This window comes from Asparagus officinalis, chromosome 1 (genome assembly GCF_001876935.1).
Source record: "Asparagus officinalis chromosome 1, Aspof.V1, whole genome shotgun sequence".
Lineage (NCBI taxonomy): Eukaryota > Viridiplantae > Streptophyta > Magnoliopsida > Asparagales > Asparagaceae > Asparagus > Asparagus officinalis.
Window position 1 is genome coordinate 15,316,319 of NC_033794.1, and position 22,412 is coordinate 15,338,730.

The 22,412-nt window shown below is 39.2% G+C and overlaps 1 protein-coding gene and 1 pseudogene across 1 annotated transcript in view; one reads left to right on the plus strand and one right to left on the minus strand.

Annotated features, from left to right (window-relative positions):
- Positions 1-19,864, plus strand: part of LOC109851546 (GPI mannosyltransferase 3) — a 20,840-nt gene extending 976 nt beyond the window's left edge. Inside the window, exons 4-9 of the mRNA XM_020421740.1 lie at positions 605-894; positions 1,549-1,830; positions 1,910-2,108; positions 2,534-2,685; positions 3,246-3,408; positions 19,442-19,864. Coding sequence (XP_020277329.1) covers positions 605-894; positions 1,549-1,830; positions 1,910-2,108; positions 2,534-2,685; positions 3,246-3,408; positions 19,442-19,525 — 1,170 coding nt within the window. The 3' untranslated portion in view covers positions 19,526-19,864. The remainder of the gene's footprint in view (positions 1-604; positions 895-1,548; positions 1,831-1,909; positions 2,109-2,533; positions 2,686-3,245; positions 3,409-19,441) is intronic.
- The window catches only part of LOC109831043, a 2,591-nt pseudogene continuing 443 nt past the window's right edge, over positions 20,265-22,412 (minus strand).

Here is a 22,412-nt window from a genome sequence, read left to right on the forward strand (position 1 = left end):
CTTTAATATGCTGAGTTTAAATTTTCCCAATAAATATCACAAAGATTAGTTTATCTCGTTCACTTAACAAAGATGCGATGAAATGACACTAATGCCCATTAAATTCACCATTTTGGTTGTGACTAGTAAATATTGTTATAGGGGTTGCTTTTTTCCTACAGTTTAATGCCAAAAATTAGTCACTTGTGTTTGGGACAATGAAGAAATGGATTACTGCTTGTAATTTTAATGGGTTCAGTGTTAAATAGCTTAAGCGGGAAGAAAGAAATTCAGGGGAGTTTCTTTGTACTCTGTAACATCCAATTATATAACTACGTTATAATCCTCTGATGTGTTTTAAGTAGTATTCTGAACAGTGATGTCACGGAAGGTACTAAAGTAAACACTAATGAAAGTTTGAGGCATTTTTTCCAACATGTTATTTCACCCAGTTGGATCTCATGTTGATGGAAGGGTAAAATTGTCTCTGTGTAATAGTTAATGCATCCCCAACCTTCCCTTACATCACATTAACCCCAATCAGCAGGCCTTTAGGTTCAGGGCGATTAACACCTTTGTTTTGGGTTGAAGTTGTGTACTTGTGATCCTTGATGGTAGTATACAGCTGTTTTGTCAACTGGCAAATTGGTTTGTGTTTTACTGCACAACAAGAACTCTATCAAATAGCTTGGAGACAGTGCTGACTATTGTGGGATTGTACTACTGGTTTTCTTATAGAGCTTCTCCTTCTAAGAAAGTTTGGTTTTCTTCAAGGGTTTTGGGTTTGTTTGTGGCAGCATTGGCTTGTGGTGTTCGTCCAACGAGTGCTGTCACTTGGGTGTATATTGGGGTTATGGAGTTATTGGAGATGCAAGGTAGATTGGGGTTCCTATTTCTTGAGGTAGTCCCTATCGGGTAGGTAATTACTGAACACAGAGACTTTCTTACTTTGTTATTTTTTGAACTACATGCTAAATTCTCTTTTAAAGAACTTAATTTTGCAATTGAAAGTGAATTTAGTTGACTGAGATAGTACTTTGCCATATTTAAGTCAAATTTTGCTTGAAGAAATTGAAACTTTGTTATGGTTATTAATTAATACTTGACAGTTTCCTGGTTTGACATACTTCAACTTAAATATGGGTTTTTCCCCTTTCCTCTTACACTAAATCGTTTGTTTTGAAAGTTTTGTTCCCTCAAAAACATATTTTCAAACTTGCGAAGAAAGTTTCTTTAGCGCTAACAATTAAATGCATGAAGATGATATCATTAGGCGCAGATTAGCGATTTCCTAATTTGTCCTTGGTTCAGTTTCTTTAAACTTAGTAAATCTAAAAATTAAAAGAAAACTCATATTTTAATGTAAACTCATATTTTAATGCTTCACAATACTTTCAATTCATGAGAAAATTGAATAAGTGAGTCACAAATTGTGTAGCACTTATTAACTATTGTTATCATCAGAGACCAAGGAAGAAACTAAATAGTTCATAAGGTACTTATTATATGAGCTCACACACTATCTAGTGTCTGACATTTTTGTTATTTTCTTCTAATTTTTTATTGCAGGTTTCTTGTGCTTGCACTCATCTTTTTGGTGGATTGGTGGATGTACAGTTCTTGGGTCTTTGTGCCTCTTAATTTTCTTAAATTTAACTTCCTTTCTTCTGGAGGGGATTATTATGGAACCCATAAATGGCATTGGTATTTCACTCAGGGTTTTTCAGTCATGCTTTTAACCTTTATACCTATTTCTGTAATGGGTATATATAAGTCAAAAGAATGGAGGCTTTCTGGTCTAATTCTCTGGGTTCTAGGACTCTATAGCATTCAAGGTCACAAAGAATTCAGGTATACTGTTGGATCACAATATTGCAAGAGCTGGTTTTTCTATATTTTCTTCAAATGATGACAGGATTGAATGTTTCAGGTTTGTCTTGCCTGTGCTTCCCATAGCATTAATGTTCTCTGGGTATTCATTAGCTGCCATGTCGAAGCCCGATTTTTCAGATACAGAAAGTAAAAAGGGTCACTCTCCAACTAGATGCCCTTCAAGACGTCAGTTGACTGTTTTCTTCCTTCTTGTCACTAATCTCCCAATGGCATTATACATGAGCTTGGTTCATCAGGTAAGCCTAGTTTCTGTTTATAGTTCTGATAGTTCCTTGAGTACCTTAGGCTGTTTGGCTGAGAGGAAATAGAGTTGCAGAAGCAAATAGGGCGGTCAGATTTATTGGCACTATTGTAATTAGGAAACGTAAGTGAAGTTATGATCTGAAAAAAGAACTACAGTAAATTCAACCCAGACAATGAATTTTCAATTGAAGATACATTTTCCACAATAAAACTGCTGATATCCAAAGATTAGCCTTGATGTAGATTTCCTGCAAATTGCTACTACATTTGCTGAACTTTCATTTTTGCAGCAAACCAAACAACCCCTTAGTTTCTTACTTCCTTGCTTTATTTAACATTGACTAGGGGTCTTGGTTAGGGCTGGGTCAGGGTAATTGTATTATGTTTAATGATACTTACATGCAACTTTGCCAGCCAGAGGGGAAGTGAAGATGTGATGTACTATCTGTCCAAAGAGGCCAAAGATGGGAAGGTGGACAGCATTCTGTTCCTAATGCCTTGTCATGCAACACCCTATTACTCTACTCTACACCAGAATCTGCCAATGCGCTTTTTGGACTGCACCCCAAGGTGATTTTTTTTGCATTCCTGTCAACCTTATACTATACTTTTTGTTTATACAAAGTTTTCGAGCATATGTTATATGCCTCAAAGGCTGCATCATATATCCATATGATGATATGAAAGTTGCGAGTTTCAGTCATACATCTTGTCATTTTTTGAAAATCATCCTAATTAAATTGCAATTCTTGCTTGATGGGCTTCCTATTTTATTTTCTTCCTCTTTTATTTTACTATGTAAAATAATTCGTTTATGATTACATAAGAACCTATGCAAGTATAATTTCTTATCTATCTGTTCAGATATACCTTTTTAGTTATCATAGTAAAAGGTTTGGTTCTTTTTTAGATTGAAAGCTGTAATCTGTACTTGGAGTCAAGGCTTTTTATTCTGTGCTTAGAGAAAAAAGAGAATTAAATTTGTGGAATTATTTGATGACTGAATATAAATAAATTGGGTTAGATTTATTGAAATTTGAAAACAAAAGGGAGACATGATCTTTCTTAGTGTTATAGATGTTCGTTTTCAAATATCACTGTGGAATTTACTCTAGTTTTGCATTTTTCAGTGAAAACAAGGGCATATTGGATGAGTCAAATCGTTTCTTGACAGACCCATTTTACTTTGTAACTGACATGCTAAATAATTCAGCACTACCCAGTCACATTGTACTATTCGACTCTGAAGAAAGACATCTACGTGACCTTCTCATGTCACATTCCTTCAACGAGGTAAGAATTGCAGTAGGCATTTGAAGATTCCATGTTTGTCTTTGAATTTGAAAGTTTGTTAAAACTTAAGAAGTTGCATTTACATGAGAGTCTGCTTTTCATACTATTGTAACCTTCAAATTTTCATGTCTTTACATTTTGGGTTAATTGTGAAAGGACCCCTGTACTGTTGCCCAACTGCAGAAGACCCCTACAGTTCTATTGTTGCAGATAGACGACTCCGGAGTGTATTTTTCTTGATTCTTTTACTGCCAGAGAGAAAGAAAATTGTTTTCACACAAATCGGCCTCCTGAGGGTAGAAGAGTAAAAAAAAAAAAACAAATTCACTGGAGGGGTGTCTGCACAATAGAATTACAATGAGTCTATTCAGAACTGGGCAATAGTATAGGGGGTTTATACACAACCAATGTTGAAAATAACGAAAATGGGTTATGTAACACCCGATCTCCTGTTAAGGGCTAATGAAAAAAACACAAAAAAACATGACGCATAATGTAGGTTATATTGTTTATTAATCATTTAGATATTTGATAAATTCTAATAATTCATTAACAACTTTAATACTTAGGATCATCAAACTTCTCGAACATAACATCACAGTTATCAAAAATAGAAATATAGTATCACGATATCTAAACAAAAGTTAGTCCAATATGACTAACAACCATTCCAAAATGTATTATCAAATGATCAAATACGTCAACATCGCCAAGTTTAAAGCAAAAAAAAAAAAAAACTGAGTCTAAACAAAACCAAACACTTTCAACTCTCAAACATTTATAAGTCCTACAAAATAACTCCATCCTTTAGATCCATTTCTCAAAAAATAACCAATTCATCCTCATCTCAAACATCTTCGGGATCCACCTCATCTTCTGTGGCGATCTCTTTTCCTTTTTGCGTGGAGGATGTTGTAGAAATAATTTCACTAAAAAACTCGAGTATTCATGCAAATAAGCATAACATTGAAGTTCCTAGGAATCTTACCAGAACCATCAACTCTTTGTTTCTTTGCCGTTGGAGCATCATCATTGCCTTCTTCCACAGTAGCTAGATTATTAATTGTTGCAACATTGAGATGCTCCCTATCCCCGTCATCACCATCTAGCCAGCTCGGATCGGTCGGAAGACAAGGCTCCTCCTCGACTAACCACTCATCATTGGGGGATATCTCATCCAACAAAATCGGATCCGTCTTTCGCTTCCTCCGTGATAGGCAAAATTTGCAAGCGCACAGACTCGTTATAGCTATCAAGGTCGATCCCACAGGGACTAGGGTTAATTACCAAATTTCACGTTATTAGACTAGCTAAACTAATGAGTAAATTAGAAGAGATTTAATAAAAGAAATAAAATAAACAACTAATCGGATGGAATTCAATATAATGAAGGACTAGGATTGGGTTATCACCACAACTTAGGTGTTCAATGATGAATTATTTCAATTCTTGGTGTTGGTTTAATCTAGAAAGGGTGAATTAGCCTAAATTAATCTAAAGCCTCTTTCAAGGTCTAAAGATCGTGCCTAATCAATCTCAATTAACCTACTTTCGTGGAATCAAGATTAAATTAAACCCATTAAGCTTTATGCTAATCCAAATCAAATTCCCAAGGAATCTAGCCTACTTTCGTGGTTCAAGCTCCCTGCTTAATTTCTAGAGATCTGGTATTAATCTTCACCTTTCAGTCCTTCAATTAATTACCTATGATTGCTAATACGGTGATCAAGCGAATCAACAAAATTAAAACACTAGAAATTAAGTTTAAAGATCTAAACTTTCACCAAGAACATATATTAATTCATCATCAATCACCAAAAAATTGGGTTCTTTCCCAATCCTAGACAAGAAATCTACTCACACATGATTGGAATAAGAGAAGACATCAAATAATTATGCAAATCAATCATAAGAAGAAATAAATCAAAGAGAGGAAAGAATTAACCCGTCTTTCAATTGAAATCTTCAAAATAAGAACTTGCAATCCAATCTTCTACAAGAGATTAATGTCTTCCTTCAATACTTGAACCCTAGAATAGTTGCTAGTTGATGGCTAAAAGAACATAACAAAAGATATCCAAAACCCTAAGTCAAAACATCTATTTATATGTCTCCAAAAATCTGGAAAATAACTAATTCCCGCGCCACCGGTGTGGTCTGCACCACACCAGGGTGTGGTAGGGGCTGTTTTGCTGATTTTGTGCTTGTTTCTTCAGTTTTCGGTATTTTGGCTATAACTTTTGCGTCCGACCTCGGAATGAGGTGATTCAAGTTGCATTGGAATCCTGTTGAAGAGATCTACAACTTTCATCTTTTGAGTTTTTCTTGATTCAAACTGCATCATGGTAGAAATTCCAGTTCTTCATACTCGTGCATCCATTTTCTTCACGAACCATGCCTTCAAAATCTTGTTGTTGCTTCAAACTCTTGTAAAACTTCCAACGATCATCAAATCTTTCAATCTTGAGCCAATACCTACATATAAGAACACAAACCACAGCAGTATCCTCGATCTAAACACGAAATATGCATTAAACACTCGTAAATCATGCTTAAAACACACTAAGATAATGCATATTTTACGTGTTTATCAACTCCCCCAAGCTTAGACTTTTGCTTGTCCTCAAGCAAATAGACAATAAAGAAAATAGGAGGAGTGGAAGCCAAATAGAGTAGGGATCACCCCCTCATCAATCCTTTAACCAATATCAAACATATCACAAAACAAATACTTTTCATCGGGACTTAACAAATTAATTTCCAAAACTCTCAACAAAATCACATTTCAAAATTTATTTACGATCACAAGCGTCACAAGTCAAGGATAGCCATCCTATCCAATTCTCAAGTCAAAGTAGGAAAAAGAAATTCATGTAACTAGCTTCAATCCCAAAGTACTAAAATTGAGACCTTCAGGTAGTTAAATTGGTAGACCTCACTTTAGGATAAGTGGACTCTCAATCTCTCATGTATTTAAGGATGGGATTGTATCGCTCAAAATTCTTCCGAATGGATGTATTCAATCCATAAGCTTGCATTTCATCTCAATTCTCCACCACTTCGAAAACTAATGCATGCAACAAAATCATGAGGTCTTTTATTGGTTGTAACGGGGCTAGGGTCAAAAGGTAGGATATATATTTGGAATTGGTTGAAAGCCTATCACTAGTGGAGCTATGATTGCAAAAGATTATATCTCAAAGTAAGATCAATGACATCTACACAAACTCCATCATCTATTAAAGAACTTCTTCCAACTACTCCTTTTAGTATGCCATAATAAATTCTTTTGACACCCGCAATTACATACACCATAAAGATGACAACTTTATTCATCTTTTTTTTTTCTTTTTTTTTTTCGAAAGAATTATGAAAAGGGAAGCAAACGCCTACTTTCACACCCCCAAGCTTACACCACATTACTCACATAACTCATTGTATCATAAAATGTGCTCCACTAGCTTAGGCAATGGGTAAGGAATAAAATCAGATTTTGAAGGTTACATATGTGGGTTTAATAAAATCGGAATAAAATCGGTACTGTGGTGCGGTCCCTTTCCTAGAGAGCGTCATCCAGCCTCCTAGCCTTCCTGTTACTCTCGTCAAGCTCTCGTCTGAGCGCCTTAATCACCTTTTATGCATACAAAAGTTATATGTGGCCTTGAAGAGATTCAATGCAAGTTCTAGTATCCTACACCATTGGAGAATATCACACAAGCAAAGAAAATAATGATTGGATATGCAATGCATCCAATTTTCAGGCTCAAAATCTCACGGGTTTTATTTGTCTACCAAATTTAATTCCCCTCTTGTCTCAATAGAGTAATGGTTATGACGCTAGCCACATAAATGCTAAAACCTATAAGAAAAGAGAACATTCAAGTCTGGTTCTCCCATATTGTTAACTTGTAATCAAAAGCCTTTGAGAATCAGCTGAAAGATGGTATAAGAAGTTGTTAAGTCCCAATTAATGAGCATCTATCTAGTTCAATGATCGATAAAGGTTAAGCATTCATGTCATCATCAGGAGATCATTTCCCTAATTGTTTTTGTTTTCGTTTTGTTTTTTTTTGTTTTTTTGTTTTTTTGTTTTTTTGTTTTTTTTGAATTAAGAAACAAAGCAAAAGAAAAACTAAAATAAAAGAAAAATAGGCAATTATAGACAGGCAATCAATGCATGAACAACCCACACCCCCAAGCTTAAGATCGACATTGTCCTCAATGTAAAAAAAAAGAAATTAGTACAAGGGTGCAGGAAACATACCAACTCACTAGTCAGAAGGAGGCGGCGCAGAGGCATCCTGTCGGAGCTGTCGCTCGTGAAAAGACTGCATCATGTAGTGTATCGAGTCCAGTAGTTGTCCTTGACGTTGTTGCTCTTCCTCGATGGCACCTACACGGTTAGTAAGAGAGACAAGAGAAATATGGATAGCTGATAATTCTGCTGACCAATCAGGATGATGGAAAGAGTTAGTTCCCCTTGTAGGCTCAGCCTGAATAGGGATCGGGGGTACCGTGTCAGCATCCTCAGCTGGTATAACCTCGTGACCATCATAATTCATAAAATCAGATGTGAGGTAGCACCAATTGGTGCGATCATGGATTATTGTGCGAACAGGATCAGGTAGTGGGAAGAGATAATTGTCTTGAAAACATAACCATAACCTATTGCCCTTATTACTAATCAATTTCATATGAACACAAGCATCGAGGTCAAATGAGGTGCTAGGATTTAAAGGATGGAGTCCTTTAACAAGCTCTCCTAAACCCATCCCAGAAGCTAAAGTGGTAATCAAGCTACCAAAAACAATTTTTTCGCTCGTTGCTCTCGCTGCACGACACATATGATGAATCATAAAAGCGCCTGTGTCAACCTTATGTCCCTCAACCATGGCACATAAAAAGTAAAGTTCTCTCTGACACATGATTCCATCACTCTCGCCTCGACCGAAAATGGTAAAAGTCATGAACCTCTGTAAATATCTAAAGCATGGGTTATAAACAGCAGAGGCTCGTGACAAGGAGGGATCATAAGGTCTTTGAGTGGTAGAGCGTGCGATTGAAGTCCAAAATGGGGTCAAGTTAAAGTTTTTAGGAACAATTCTAACCCCACCCTCCGGAAAACCAAATATCTGATTTAATTGTGCTAATGTAAGTGTGTGAGACTGGTTAAATAGCCTGAAAGTGATTTTCCCTTCCTTTACGCCCTCACCATTAAATAAAACAGCATCAAGAGAACTCAAAAATTCGAGAGTAATACGCTCGTACGTGGGATGTTTAGCCTTTACAAAATTTAACCAACCAACCCGTCCAAGGAGGTATGAAACATCTTCCCACAGTCCTAATTCACGCAAACAATTTTCATCCAAATAACGGGTACTCAGAATTCCCCGCTTAACCAATGTATTATATCTAGATTGTTGCTGTGCATTGACAAATTCTATACCATGAGGATTTTGGGGAGGAGGAGAGTTACCTTTGCGTCGTCGCGCTGTAGAAATTGAAGCTCCCTGCTTAGGCCGTGCGCGCTTAGGTCCCATGTAGTCTTGAGTTGGCAGCAGGTCAGAATAACTGTTGAAGGTGACGCCAAGGCTGGCTATTGTCCGGGGCGAGATGGTGGTGGTTGTTTGCTGATCAGTGGCCGAAGAGGTGATGCAGCGTTCCTAGTGTTGAGGACGAAGGGAGAGGTGCAGAGTTTTGTCGAAGAGGGGTTGAGGGCGGCAGCTGTTGGGTCTTTGGTCGAGGAACAGAGATTCGACAGCGATCTGGTCGGAGGTGATGAAGGATGAGGGTGGTTCGCTGGTGGTCGAAGAAGGATTCAGGGCGGCGGAGATGGCCGGCGATGGTTGATGGCGGAGATGGTCGGAATTGGTGGAACGGCGGTGTGGAGGCCGGCGATAGAGGGGAAAAACGAGGTTTGGTCGGAGAAAGGATGAAGCGACGGTCGGAGAGGGATTTAGGGCGGCAGAGATGATGGTGAAGGGTGAAGGCGGAGTTTAGGACAGCGATCTGGTCGGAGGTGATGAAGGATGGGGGTGGTTCGCTGGTGGTCGAAGAAGGATTCAGGGCGGCGGCTGTTGATCGCGAAGGATGGCGGTCGGGTTGGGAATCGAAGAGGGGCGGCGGCGTTTGATCGAAGAGGAGAGGCGGTGGTCTCTGATGGGTTGTCGATTTGGGTTAGGGCAAAGAAATTGTGAGAGCTGGGGTTTGGAACGAAAGAGAAGGGGGGAATTTTTCTTTTCCTTTTTTTTTCTCAAGCCACGCGTGTGGTACACAGGTGTGGTAGGCTCTGGACTCTTTTCTTCCTGTAGACCGTGGGGGTGGTGTACACCACCCCTGGGTGTGGTAGAGTCTGCCCTCCCATTTGAACTCCTTTTTCTGCAGTCTTTTTTTTTTTTTTTTTTTTACCTGCATGATTGAAAATGTTATAAGTTAAATTTGTGCCGATCCAATTGCCTAAAAAAAAATAAAAAAAATAAAATAAGATAAATAAAGTGGATGAAAACTTGGGTTGCCTCCCAAGAAGCGCTCGTTTATGGTCATGAGCTCGACCCCTTTTTCTTTTAATTATCCGACGAAGGGGGATCTGAAAGGGTATACGTGACCCCTTTCTCGTGTTGTTCCCCTACAATGTAGTGCTTCAATCGTTGCCCATTCACCTTGAAAGATCCCGTTGTTTCACTCCAAACTTCAACAACTCCACTAGGAAAAACCTCACGGATTTGAAAAGGTCCGGACCACCTAGACTTGAGCTTGCCCGGAAAAAGCTTCAAACGAGAGTTGAAAAGTAGCACCATATCTCCTTGATTAAAATCTCTTCGAAGATTATTCTTGTCGTGCCATCGTTTAGTCCTCTCTTTATAAATGCGAGCATTCTCATACGAATCCAAACGCAGCTCATCTAGCTCATGAAGTTGAAGCTTTCTTTTCTCACCTGCGGTCTTCATATCAAAATTGAGGAGTTTGATAGCCCAATACGCTTTGTGCTCTAACTCAACCGGGAGATGACACGATTTTTCATATACCAATTTGAATGGTGTCATACCTATGGGTGTTTTGTAGGCAGTTCGATAGGCCCATAAGGCATCCGTGAGTTTTATAGACCAATCCTTTCTTGAACGATTAACTGTTTTCTCCAAAATACTCTTAATTTCACGATTCGAAACTTCCACTTGACCACTAGTTTGAGGATGATATGGTGTGGCAACTTTATGAGTGACCCCATATTGTCTTAAAAGAGCTTCGAATTTTCTTTCAATGAAGTGTGAACCTCCATCACTGATTATCGTCCATGGCACCCCAAATCTTGGAAAAATAACGTTCTTGAATAGTTTCACAACAACTTTGGCATCGTTGATGGGGGATGCTATCGCTTCTACCCACTTGGAGACGTAGTCCACCGCCACTAAAATGAACTTGTTACACGATGACAGAAACGGTCCCATGAAATCTATCCCCCACACATCAAAGACCTCAATTTCCAAGATCGAGTGTAAAGGCATCTCATGTCGCTTCGAAATGTTCCCGGTTCTCTGAAAATTATCACAAGATTTCACAAACTGATTTGCATCCCGGAAGAGACTTGGCCAATAAAACCCTGATTGTAGAACTTTTGCAGCTGTCTTTGAAGTGCTTGCATGTCCCCCGTAGGAAGATGAATGGCAATGATGGAGAATACTTGTAACCTCATCTTCAGGAACGCACCTTTTAAACATCCCATCAACGCACCGTTTGTATAGAAATGGTTCATCCCAAAAATAATACTTCAAGTCAGCAAAGAACTTCTTTTTCTGTTGATAGCTCAGATCTGGAGGCAAAACTCCACATACTATGTAGTTAACTTGTCAAAGGCGAATACAACTGCTAATAGCTCCTTTTCAGTGGTAGCGTAGTTAACTTGGGCTTCATCAAGAGTGCGACTAGCATAATAAATTGCATGAACTATCTTGTTCTTCCTTTGGCCCAACACAGCACCAACCGCATAATCACTTGCATCAGTCATGACTTCAAATGGGAGATTCCAGTCCGGCGGTTGCATAATAGGAGCTGTTATCAATGCTTCTTTCAACCTGCAAAAAGCATCAAGACATTCATCAGTGAAATCAAAGGTAGCATCTTTAAGAAGAAGGTTAGTTAAGGGTTTTGAAATTTTTGAGAAATCTTTGATGAAACGCCGATAGAAACCGGCATGTCCCAAGAAACTTCTTACTCCCCTAACCGACGTTGGTGGAGGCAATTTTTCAATGACTTCCACTTTTGATCGATCAACCTCAATTCCGCCCTCGGATACCTTGTGCCCTAGAACTATTCCATCCCTTACCATAAAATGACATTTCTCCCAATTTAGGACTAAATTAACTTCTTCGCAACGCTGCAACACTCGAGACAAGTTAGATAAACAACCATCAAAAGTAGTTCCATACACGGAGAAGTCATCCATAAACACGTCCATAATATCCTCTATAAAATCAGAGAAAATGGCCATCATACATCGTTGAAAAGTGGCGGGGGCATTGCAAAGACCAAAAGGCATGCGCCTATAAGCAAAGGTCCCATAGGGACAGGTAAAAGTGGTCTTTTCCTGGTCACTAGGATGGATAGGAATTTGGAAAAATCCCGAATAGCCATCTAAATAACAAAAATATGAATGCCTAGCCAACCTTTCCAACATCTGGTCTATAAAGGGAAGTGGAAAATGATCTTTTCGGGTTGCCTTGTTCAATTTCCTATAATCAATACACATCCTCCAACCCGTAACCGTCCTAACCGTCCTAGTAGGGATAAGTTCGTTATTTGCATTCTTAACTACGGTCACACCTCCCTTTTTAGGAACCACATGAACCGGGCTAACCCATTCACTATCAAAAATAGGATAGATTACCCCAGAATCTAGTAGCTTAAGCACTTCTTTTTTAACCACTTCTGTCATGTTAGGATTTAATCTACGTTGGTGTTCTATAGAGGGTTTATGATCATCTTCCAAGAGAATTCTATGCATGCAAATTGATGGATTAATTCCCTTAATGTCGTTCATGGTGTATCCTATGACCTTGCGATGCATCCTAAGTGTTCTAAGCAACTTATCAGTTTCATTTTCATTCAGACATGCATTCACAATCACAGGATAAGTAAAATCAGGGCCAAGAAATTCATACCTTAAAGAGGAAGGGAGGGGTTTTAATTCTACCTTTGGTGCATTATCCTCTTCACAAATAGAACCTTTTGGCTCTAGCATCAATCTTTCAAGCTTTGCATTTCGAAGTGGAGCAGTTGATGTTGATTCTAAAGATTGAGCATACGCGGCTACCTCGGGGTCTTCATCATTTATTGAACCATCACTTACCAAACATTTCTCAAGTGGATCAGCTGAGTAATTGTTTGCAATTTGCTCATGTGTACACTTGTCAATGACGTCGACCCTGTAACAAATTTTATCAGTTAGAGGGAGTTTCATAGTATTACTTAAATCAAATTCTACCGTCTCCCCTCCAATATTTAAAGAAAGCCTTCCATTTTTAACATCAATTATAGCACCTGCAGTAGCAAGGAAGGGTCTTCCTAAAATAATTGGAATGTTAGAATCTTTTTCTATTTTCAAGATAACGAAATCGACCGGGATAAAGAACTTACCGACCTGGATAGGTACATCTTCAAGTATACCTACCGGATATTTTACCGATCGATCCGCCAATTGGAGTGATATCGTGGTTGGCTTCAAATCACCTATGCCAAGCTTCTTACAAATAGACATCGGCATCAAACTTACGCTTGCACCTAAATCACACAAAGCACGGTTAATAGAGACATTACCAATAACACAAGGAATAGAAAATGAACCTGGATCCTTAAGCTTAGGAGGCAGCTTATTCTGGATGATAGCACTACACTCCTCAGTAAGGGCCACAGTCTCGTATTCTTCCAACTTCCTTTTGTTAGATAGGATCTCTTTCAAGAACTTAGCATAAGAAGGCATTTGAGAGATAGCTTCAGTGAACGGGATATTGATGTGCAACTTTTTCAAAATCTCCAAAAATTTTCCGAACTGCTTTTCTAACTTAGCCTTAGCTAACCTTTGTGGAAAGGGTAGAGGAGGCTTGTAAGGAGCGGGGGCCACATATTTTTCAACTTTTTCTTCTTCTTGCGTTTGGGTCTCATTATCCACATCTATCACGTTTTCATTTTTTTCTTCATGATGACCATCCACCTCATCATTTTCCTTCATCTTGGGTCCCTCATATTGTTTTCCACTTCTTAGAGTTATAGCATTCACATGACTCCTGGGATTTGTCTCGGGTTGTCCAGGTAACATGCCTGAAGGCCTAGAGGAAAAGCTAACATTTTGTGCCAATTGGGTGATTTGTGTCTCTAACATCTTGTTATGCGTAGCTAGGGAATCCATCTTAGAGGCCAATTGTTTTACCACCTCATTCGTGGTTTGTTGTTGCTGCTTAAACTTTTCATTCAATTTTGATTGAGTCGTCACAAACTTCTTCATCATATTTTCCAAATTTGACTTTTGAGAAGGGAAATTGGATTGATGAGCACGAAAACCAGGTGGACCAAAATTAGATGCGGGCATGGGATTTCCAGGTGGGTTTCTATAAGATAAATTAGGATGATTCCTCCACCCCAGATTATAAGTGTTGGAGAATGGGTCTCCCTTCTGATTAAAGTTATTAACATAGTTAACTTGCTCATTACCAGAAGTATCAATGGATGTGGGGTTTCCTAATTGACATTGAAGTGCAGAATGACCCACATAACCACATATCTCACCATGAAATTAAAGTAGACGCCACAGAATTAATACTCAAACCTTCAACTTTCTTAAATAAAGCATCAACTTTAGAGGATATATGGTCTAAAGCATCTATTTCATACTTGCCTCCTTTTGATGTCTGAGGAGCACGCTCGTTCGCCCATTGATAGTGATTCTGAGCCATGTCTTCAATGAGAGTGTATGCCTCGTCTATTGTTTTGTTCATCAAAGCTCCTCCTGCAGCAGCATCAACAGTCATCCGTGTGTTGTAAGTGAGCCCGTTGTAGAAGGTGTGAACAATTAACCACTTCTCCAGTCCATGGTGAGGGCACATCCTCAATAATTCCTTGTAGCGTTCCCAAGCTTCATAAAGTGACTCTCCTTCCTTCTGTACAAAGCTTGTGATCTGGTTCCTCATCTGTGCTGTTTTACTTGGAGGAAAATACTTTGCAAGAAATACTCTGGACAATTGATCCCAAGTGGTGATGGACCCAGCTGGCAATGAGTGCAACCAAGCCCTAGCCTTGTCCCTTAGAGAGAACGGAAATAATCTGAGTCGAATAGCATCATTGGTCACTCCATTAAGTTTCAAAGTGTCGCAATACTCCAAGAAAATCGATAGGTGGAGGTTCGGGTCTTCAGTAGCACCTCCTCCAAACTGATTCTGTTGAACCATTGAGAGCAGTGATGGTTTCAGCTCAAAGTTATTAGCTTCAACATTGGGCCTTGTAATGCTTGACTGTGTGCCTTGAGCATTTGGGGCTGCGAAATCCTTAAGTAGTTGATTTTGATCTCCCATCATAGCTTGTTCTGTGTTCCTTTGCTCCTTTATAGACCTTCTTATGTTTGCAAGAGTCACCGATAGTTCAGGATTGTTTTCGTCGTTTACTTCTGTTTGATTCCCTTGCATAAAAGAAAGTGAGAAGCAAAGAGAAATAAAAAAAATCTAGTCTAGCTTAATAACGTAAGCACTCAATATTAACACCGTAGTCCCCGGCAACGGCGCCAAAAACTTGATAGGCAAAATCCGCAAGCGCACAGACTCGTTGTAGCTATCAAGGTCGATCCCACAAGGACTAGGGTTAATTACCAAATCTCACGTTATTCGACTAGCTAAATCTAATGAGTGAATTAGAAGAGATTCGACTAGCTAAATCAATGAGTAAATTAGAAGAGATTTAATAAAAGAAATAAAATAAACAACTAATCGGATGGAATTCAATATAATGAAGGACTAGGATTGGGTTATCACCACAACTTAGGTGTTCAATGATGAATTATTTCAATTCTTGGTGTTGGTTTAATCTAGAAAGGGTGAATTAGCCTAAATTAATCTAAAGCCTCTTTCAATGTCTAAAGATCGTGCCTAATCAATCTCAATTAACTTACTTTCGTAGAATCAAGATTAAATTAAACCCATTAAGCTTTATGCTAATCCAAATCAAATTCCCAAGGAATCTAGCCTACTTTCGTGGTTCAAGCCCCCTGCTTAATTTCTAGAGATCCGGTATTAATCTTCACCTTTCAGTCCTTCAATTAATTACCTATGATTGCTAATACGGTGATCAAGCGAATCAACAAAATTAAAACACTAAAAATTAAGTTTAAAGATCAAAACTTTCAAAAGAAGAAAACAAAAGATATTCCAAAACCCTAAGTCAAAACATCTATTTATATGTCCCCAAAAATCTGGAAAATAAATAATTCCCGCGCCACCGGTGTGGTCTGCACCACACCAGGGTGTGGTAGGGGCTGTTTTGCTGATTTTGTGCTTGTTTCTTCAGTTTTCGGTATTTTGGCTATAACTTTTGCGTCCGACCTCGGAATGAGGTGATTCAAGTTGCATTGGAATCCTGTTGAAGAGATCTACAACTTTCATCTTTTGAGTTTTTCTTGATTCAAACTGCATCATGGTCGAAATTCCAGTTCTTCATACTCGTGCATCCATTTTCTTCACGAACCATGCCTTCAAAATCTTGTTATTGCTTCAAACTCTTGTAAAACTTCCAACGATCATCAAATCTTTCAATCTTGAGCCAATACCTACATATAAGAACACAAACAACAGCAGTATCCTCGATCTAAACACGAAATATGCATCAAACGCTCGTAAATCATGCTTGAAACACACTAAGATAATGCATATTTTACGTGTTTATCACTCCGCATATTTCTTTCTCTTAGCTTGATATTGCACATGACATAAACAAGAGAACTAAGGTGCTCCTGCTCCAGACGACGTCTCTTTTTTGAGTGGACCTTCATCAAAGAATAACAACTTGTAAGCTTCTGAGATAAAAGATATTAGTTGAATTTTTAGAATTGAGATTCCTCGTACTTGCTCAAAAGCGCTCCAATTGCGCTCGCATCCTAATGCACTAGTAGTGAGAGAGAGAGAATACAAACTACAAATCTTTTTAGATTCGGAATCTCATCCCCAAATCTCTCCCACAAAGAAACTATACATTCAAACATCACAAATCAACAAAAGAAACTATCATCACTATAGAATGAAAATTGAAATAATTAATAATTATTAAATTAATACCTAGAGTACTATTACTTACAGACTTTTGAGCCATGGATGTTCCAAGCTCTCCTAATTTTCCCCAGTAAGCATCTAGCTCACAATCAGCTAATGTTCTCATCTTCGTTGGGGATCATGTGACTCATGCACACGCGGAGTCATTCTTCACCTCTAAATCCTCAGTAAATTTGTCCCCATAAAATAAATTTGGATTAAGATAGTAAGCAGCAACACGTACAACACGTACAGGTTGATGCAACATATTTGTCCATCTAGAATCATTTAGCTTTCAATAAGGCATGTACAATCTCTTCTTTCCATTACATGCATCAGCAATCTTCTCCTTTGTAATATTTCTCGGCGGGCATTAACTAGCGAAAGTGTGGCGGTGAAGCAAAAAACCATCTTTCTCCAGAATTCTCTAGCGCATAGAACCTTGTCCATAGCATTCACTCTTTTCGGCTTCTTTGCCCAATTGCTTCTTTAGAAATCCTGAGAAGAGAATATGGTCCACAAAGGTTCAATCTTTGTAGTGTCAAGAAGGATATGACAAATAATGTTTTAAAAATCCTCCGTCTAGCCTGCCTAGACGTACGCCTAGGCCTGTTTAGACGTACGTCTAAAGCTAGGCAGTACCTAGACTGCCCACTTAGGTTCGGGAGCACCTGGGGGAGTGTGGATTGCACCCCTTAAGGCTGGATCGTGATTTTTTCGTTACAACCTCTACGTCCTCCGACCTCCAAACTCCTCTAGGCTTCAACTATGAACATCTCCTCTATCTCCTTCGACTTTTAGCAAAACATCCTCCACCACCACCACCACTTAAATGAAGAATGAAATGCATTTAGGATTCAGTCTGGCGCCTATACTTTCTATAACATTAGCATTTACTATCAGTCATTGTAATTAAAAAATAAAAAATAAGGAAAACCGTCTAGGCGCTGCCTAAGCTCCCGCCTAGGCGCTTAGGAACTAGGCGTCACTGCATCGGTCAAACGCCTAGGCCGCATAGTGCTTTCTGTAACCTTGATGGCAAAACGAGTAATAGCGGGCCTCAATAACTCCTTCCCATCCGTGTGCTTTCTCATCAAGATCAATACCTAATAATGGTTGTAGATGAATTGTGTTACTTACTTGCATCTTCAAGAATGTTCCGTTGTATTTTTATTTTCTCAGTGCCCTCAAACATGAGGTCAGTGCAATGTGCCGCACATGGTGACCAATAAAGTGACTTCCTCTTCTCCATTAACTTCTTACCGACTAGTACATAGGAGGCATGATTATCAGCGATGACTTAGAGAATATTCTTCTCTCCAATCTCTTCCACCATTTGATCAAGACACTCAAAAAGATATTTCCTGTTTCTTAATAGCCACCGACGCATAAATGGACTTGTAGAAAAAAGTCCCTTCCGATAAGTCCACAAGGAAGTTAATCAAAATCCTACGCTTCCTCTCTAAAAATCCGTTGGACATATGAGTGCAACCATACTTTGCCCAAGCCTTTTTATGTTTTGCTTTTATAGAATCTACATTCTCCACTTCTTTCTTAAGCACCAGTGTCCTTATCTCATAAGGAGTAGGAAGCTTTGTTCTGGGACCGAATGGAAGATTTGTTCTGGGACCGAATGTTCCCATATACTTCGCCATCTCCCTTCCTCCAGTACAGGCTGTTAATGTTATTGAAAGACAACCTGTTAGCAAAGATAAATCGACTGATCTTCTCTGCCACCACACCCCTTTCTTCTTTTTTGACCCATGCTCTCTATCGTCATTTGATGACCCCAGATATTAACAAATTGGTCCAATGGACTAAATGTTCTGGACTGTTGGACCTGACTACTACTACCATGCCCGCTTTGTACCTTGAAGCTATCATATCTCCTGTTAAATTGAGTCATCATCCATTCTTCCGATTGATTAAACCAATGCAACCTTCTTTTCTTTTACAGCTTTGGCTCCTTTCAGAACATCCCCAAACTACTTCACTGTTTCCAGAACTTTCTCACATTTCTTCACCTCTTTTCGGGGTACCGGCTAAGTGATATTTCAATCGTGTTACACCCGCCGTAATATGGTGATTGCAATACTTGCAATAGACACTGATAGGATTCTTCTTCTTTCCAAATACCATGCTCTCTAGTGGGATCTGAACTCTTAGACATTGTTCGATATCCTTTTCTACTGCACATATTAAAAAAAAAGAAAGATAAGCAAACATGCACACGAATCAAGTTATCAATTTACAAACAAATTACAAAAATTCATAGCCAAATTAAGCCAACCATCTTAGCATCTTACTGTTTCTTACACATTCTAATCACATATCACATTTTCAAAATTCTAACTTTCAATTACTAAATTCCAATTTAGAAACCGAAGTTTCTGTTGTCATTGAACAAAGCAAGCAAATATTCTAGTCCTAGTTACCTACTGTTTCATTTCTAATCATACATCAACAATTAAATTAATAAACCAAAGATAGCAAACCAACATACCGTAATTTGTAGTTTTGAACTAAAACTAACTAAAAATCCTTTTCCTGTTTAGAACTTTGGAAATGGTTTCCACTAGAGCAAAATATTATTCACTGTTACATACAGATTCATTGGTCTTGAACGTCCTGAGCACGAATAAGTACTGCACATAGTAAAAGCATTTTGCTATAAGATGTTTACTTGGTTGTTCGCTCTTTTTTTTTTTGCTTATGTGTTGTCTTCTGTTTCATTTTTCTTTGGGTGGTTGAAGATAAAGAGGTTCTTCCATGCTCATTTCAAGGTGGACCGAGATATCCAAGGCTCAATTGCTGTTTATGTGAGAGCAGATCAATAATCCAATGCACTGTAGCTTTTGCTTCTCTGCACTCATCTAACCTCTTCTCTGTCTTGAGTTTTAATACTCTGATATTTACATTAGTGAAGTTACTGAACATTTCAAATCTGGGGTTAGATGACAGGATGCTTCTTTTGAATGAAAGAATTGAATCATGTTATGGGAGATAGGTTTGAAATTTCACTATGTTTTGTACTGTGACCATAATGTAGTTTGTAGTTTTTACTTTTATTCGGATATGGAAGAATTTTTATGCTTGCCTCTCACAAAGGCAGAATTCCTTTCTTATAGGAAAGAGCTAATCTTACTTATAGCCCAAATAAATTTATTTTCATCCTCTACTGCATGATTCACGGGCCTACGTACAATTTTGAATTAAAATGACAAAGAGGCTTCTCTGGATGATTTTGTTGAGAGAATGGATAGCTTTGTAGTAAATTTGTCAGAGCAGATGAAGATTTGATAGGCTGTAAACAGATTTCTTGAAGAATACTGAGGCCAAGTAATATGAATTTGTTAAAAAGATGGAAATACGAGTTATTCAACTGAAGCCAAATGAAAGTTTTCCTTGCTTCTTTCAAGTGCAGTTCCTTTTGTATTGCCCCTCGTGAGCAAAGGGAATGTTAAGTTAGCTTACGCTGTGATTCATTCTGCCCCGCCACCCCCCCCGCCCCTATTTTTTACTCATAATAATATATAGACTCATACATAATGCAAAGCTACGGCCAACCTCCTCTTAGCTCATTAAGCTTTTATTCCACTCATCATCTACACATATTCATACAAACTAAAGCCGCCATAGCCGAGATAACATACTCGCGCCTTAAGCAGAATCCCTCTCCCTCTCCTGCTGAGCCGGCCTCGGACTAAACACAGCAAACTCTTCTCCTCTATTCATCTTCACCATCCTCGCCTGCTCCCTCGAAATCCTATATGAGTTCATCAGCACCTCCCCCGGCATCCCTCCAAGGGCCGAGGTTTTCCCGACGATCGGACTTGATATCGAGTTGTTGTTGGTCTCGATCGTCACCCGTCGCTTGTGGATTGTTTCAACTGAGCGTAGTTTTGGGGGACGACGAGGATTTGGCCTCGGCGTACCTCGCTGTTGAAGACAGTCTGACCGCGGTTGTTCACCACCTGGCATCTGCAGCTCCCACGGATGACGTACATTATGCTGTGGGCGTTTACTTTCCACAGCGGAGCGAGGAATGCGTTCTGTCGATTAAATTGGAAAATAATTGGTGGTTGAGTGAATCAAAGATAAATATTAGAGTTTGAAGATCATTGTTTTGGATTTGTTTGCTTACACTGCGAAGATATCAGAGGATGGGGAGTTTCTGGCTGTTGAGGGTGGTGATCCTACGGGCATTAGGGTTGTAGACATCGGCACGGCGTGGGTTGCCGATGTTCTCCTTGATCCTCATCGAGCAAAAAGCTTGTTCCAATCCATTCACCACCCTTCCTCTTTCTTCTTCATACTCATATTCTTCTCCTCCTCCTCCTCGGCCCATGGACTCGCTTCTTGAGGGTCTGAGCACCTCGAGCCTGCCCTGGACTCGAACGATCTCTCCTCTCTCATCGTTGCGGCCCTTGAGCTTCTCGGCGAGTTGTCTGTTAATGCCCATCACGTTGGATAAAGTCTCGGTGTCGAACCCGCTGAGGATGTTGTTTCCGGAGCTCTCCGTCTCTCGCATCCTTTCCCTCTCACCTCGTCCGAACTCCTGCTGGCCTCTCTGCTGCCTCTGGCTGCCGGCAAGCATAAATTGCTATAAAAACGTGGAAGCAAATGTTAGTTGTGTATGTGCATATGCTGATATGGTACTGCTAATTGGGGGTTTCGCAACGTAACCTTGATCGTTTTTATTTTTCACTTTTTTTGTTTTTTTCATTTTTGGTTGTTATATATGGTGTTAAGTGAGACACAGATAGGGAAGGCTTAAGTGGAATAATTAAGTTCAAGGGGATTTCCGCACAAAACCCAAAAGCTGAAGGGGGATTAAATTAGTGAAATTTCATCCTCTTGTTAATGGGGACTTACCCTGTGATTGCGGTCGAGTTGGTTGGCGGTGTTGCTGGTGTCCATGACGTTGAGAGCGACGACCGGGGAGTCCCCGTCGTTGTAGCTCCAGTAGGCCACTCCGGAGGGTAGAGCGATGAATGGTTCGCGTCGGTCTTTGAAGTGGTGGATCATTCTGGTGCTGGTCCTCTGACATTCTGCCGCCCCCCCCCATCTGCTGCTCGAAGGACTGGTCTGATAATGACTGGTAGGATTCCGGGCAGCCTGGGATCACTGTTCCGACAATACCCCTTCCTGCAATCCAACAATAAAATTACACAGTTAAAGGTACAGTTAGAATAGCCTCTGCAGACATGCTAGGAATATGTTTAAATTAGAACACTTAATACTCACCGCGATTTTGGTGTAGTGACAGAGATCAAAGCAACTCAAGTTTAAATTTTACCGACCACAAATTTCCAAAGCAAATAAAAGAAAAGGTATTTTCGTGAATCCAGATTTCGGCCTATTAACTACTAGGACAGGTTAAAGAGTATAAAAATTATAACCCTATTAACTACTAGGACAGGTTAAGAGTATAAAAATTATAACCCTTCACTATTCACTGACAAGTTCGAAGCTTAGGTGGAGTGGCAGCGACTTTAAAAAAAATATATAGGGTTAATTAATTACAGATAGAACTCCATTATTACCAAATTGAACTAACTACCATTTTAATTCTATTTTTGCATATAACTCTCGAAAGAGTCGTGTTGTTGCAGATGGTAACCCCAGAGTGAAAATCTATTGTTGCAAATGGACCCCTAGAAAAAGGTCCAAAGATTTTCACTCTTGGGGTCTATCTGCAACAATAGAACCACAGCCATAATG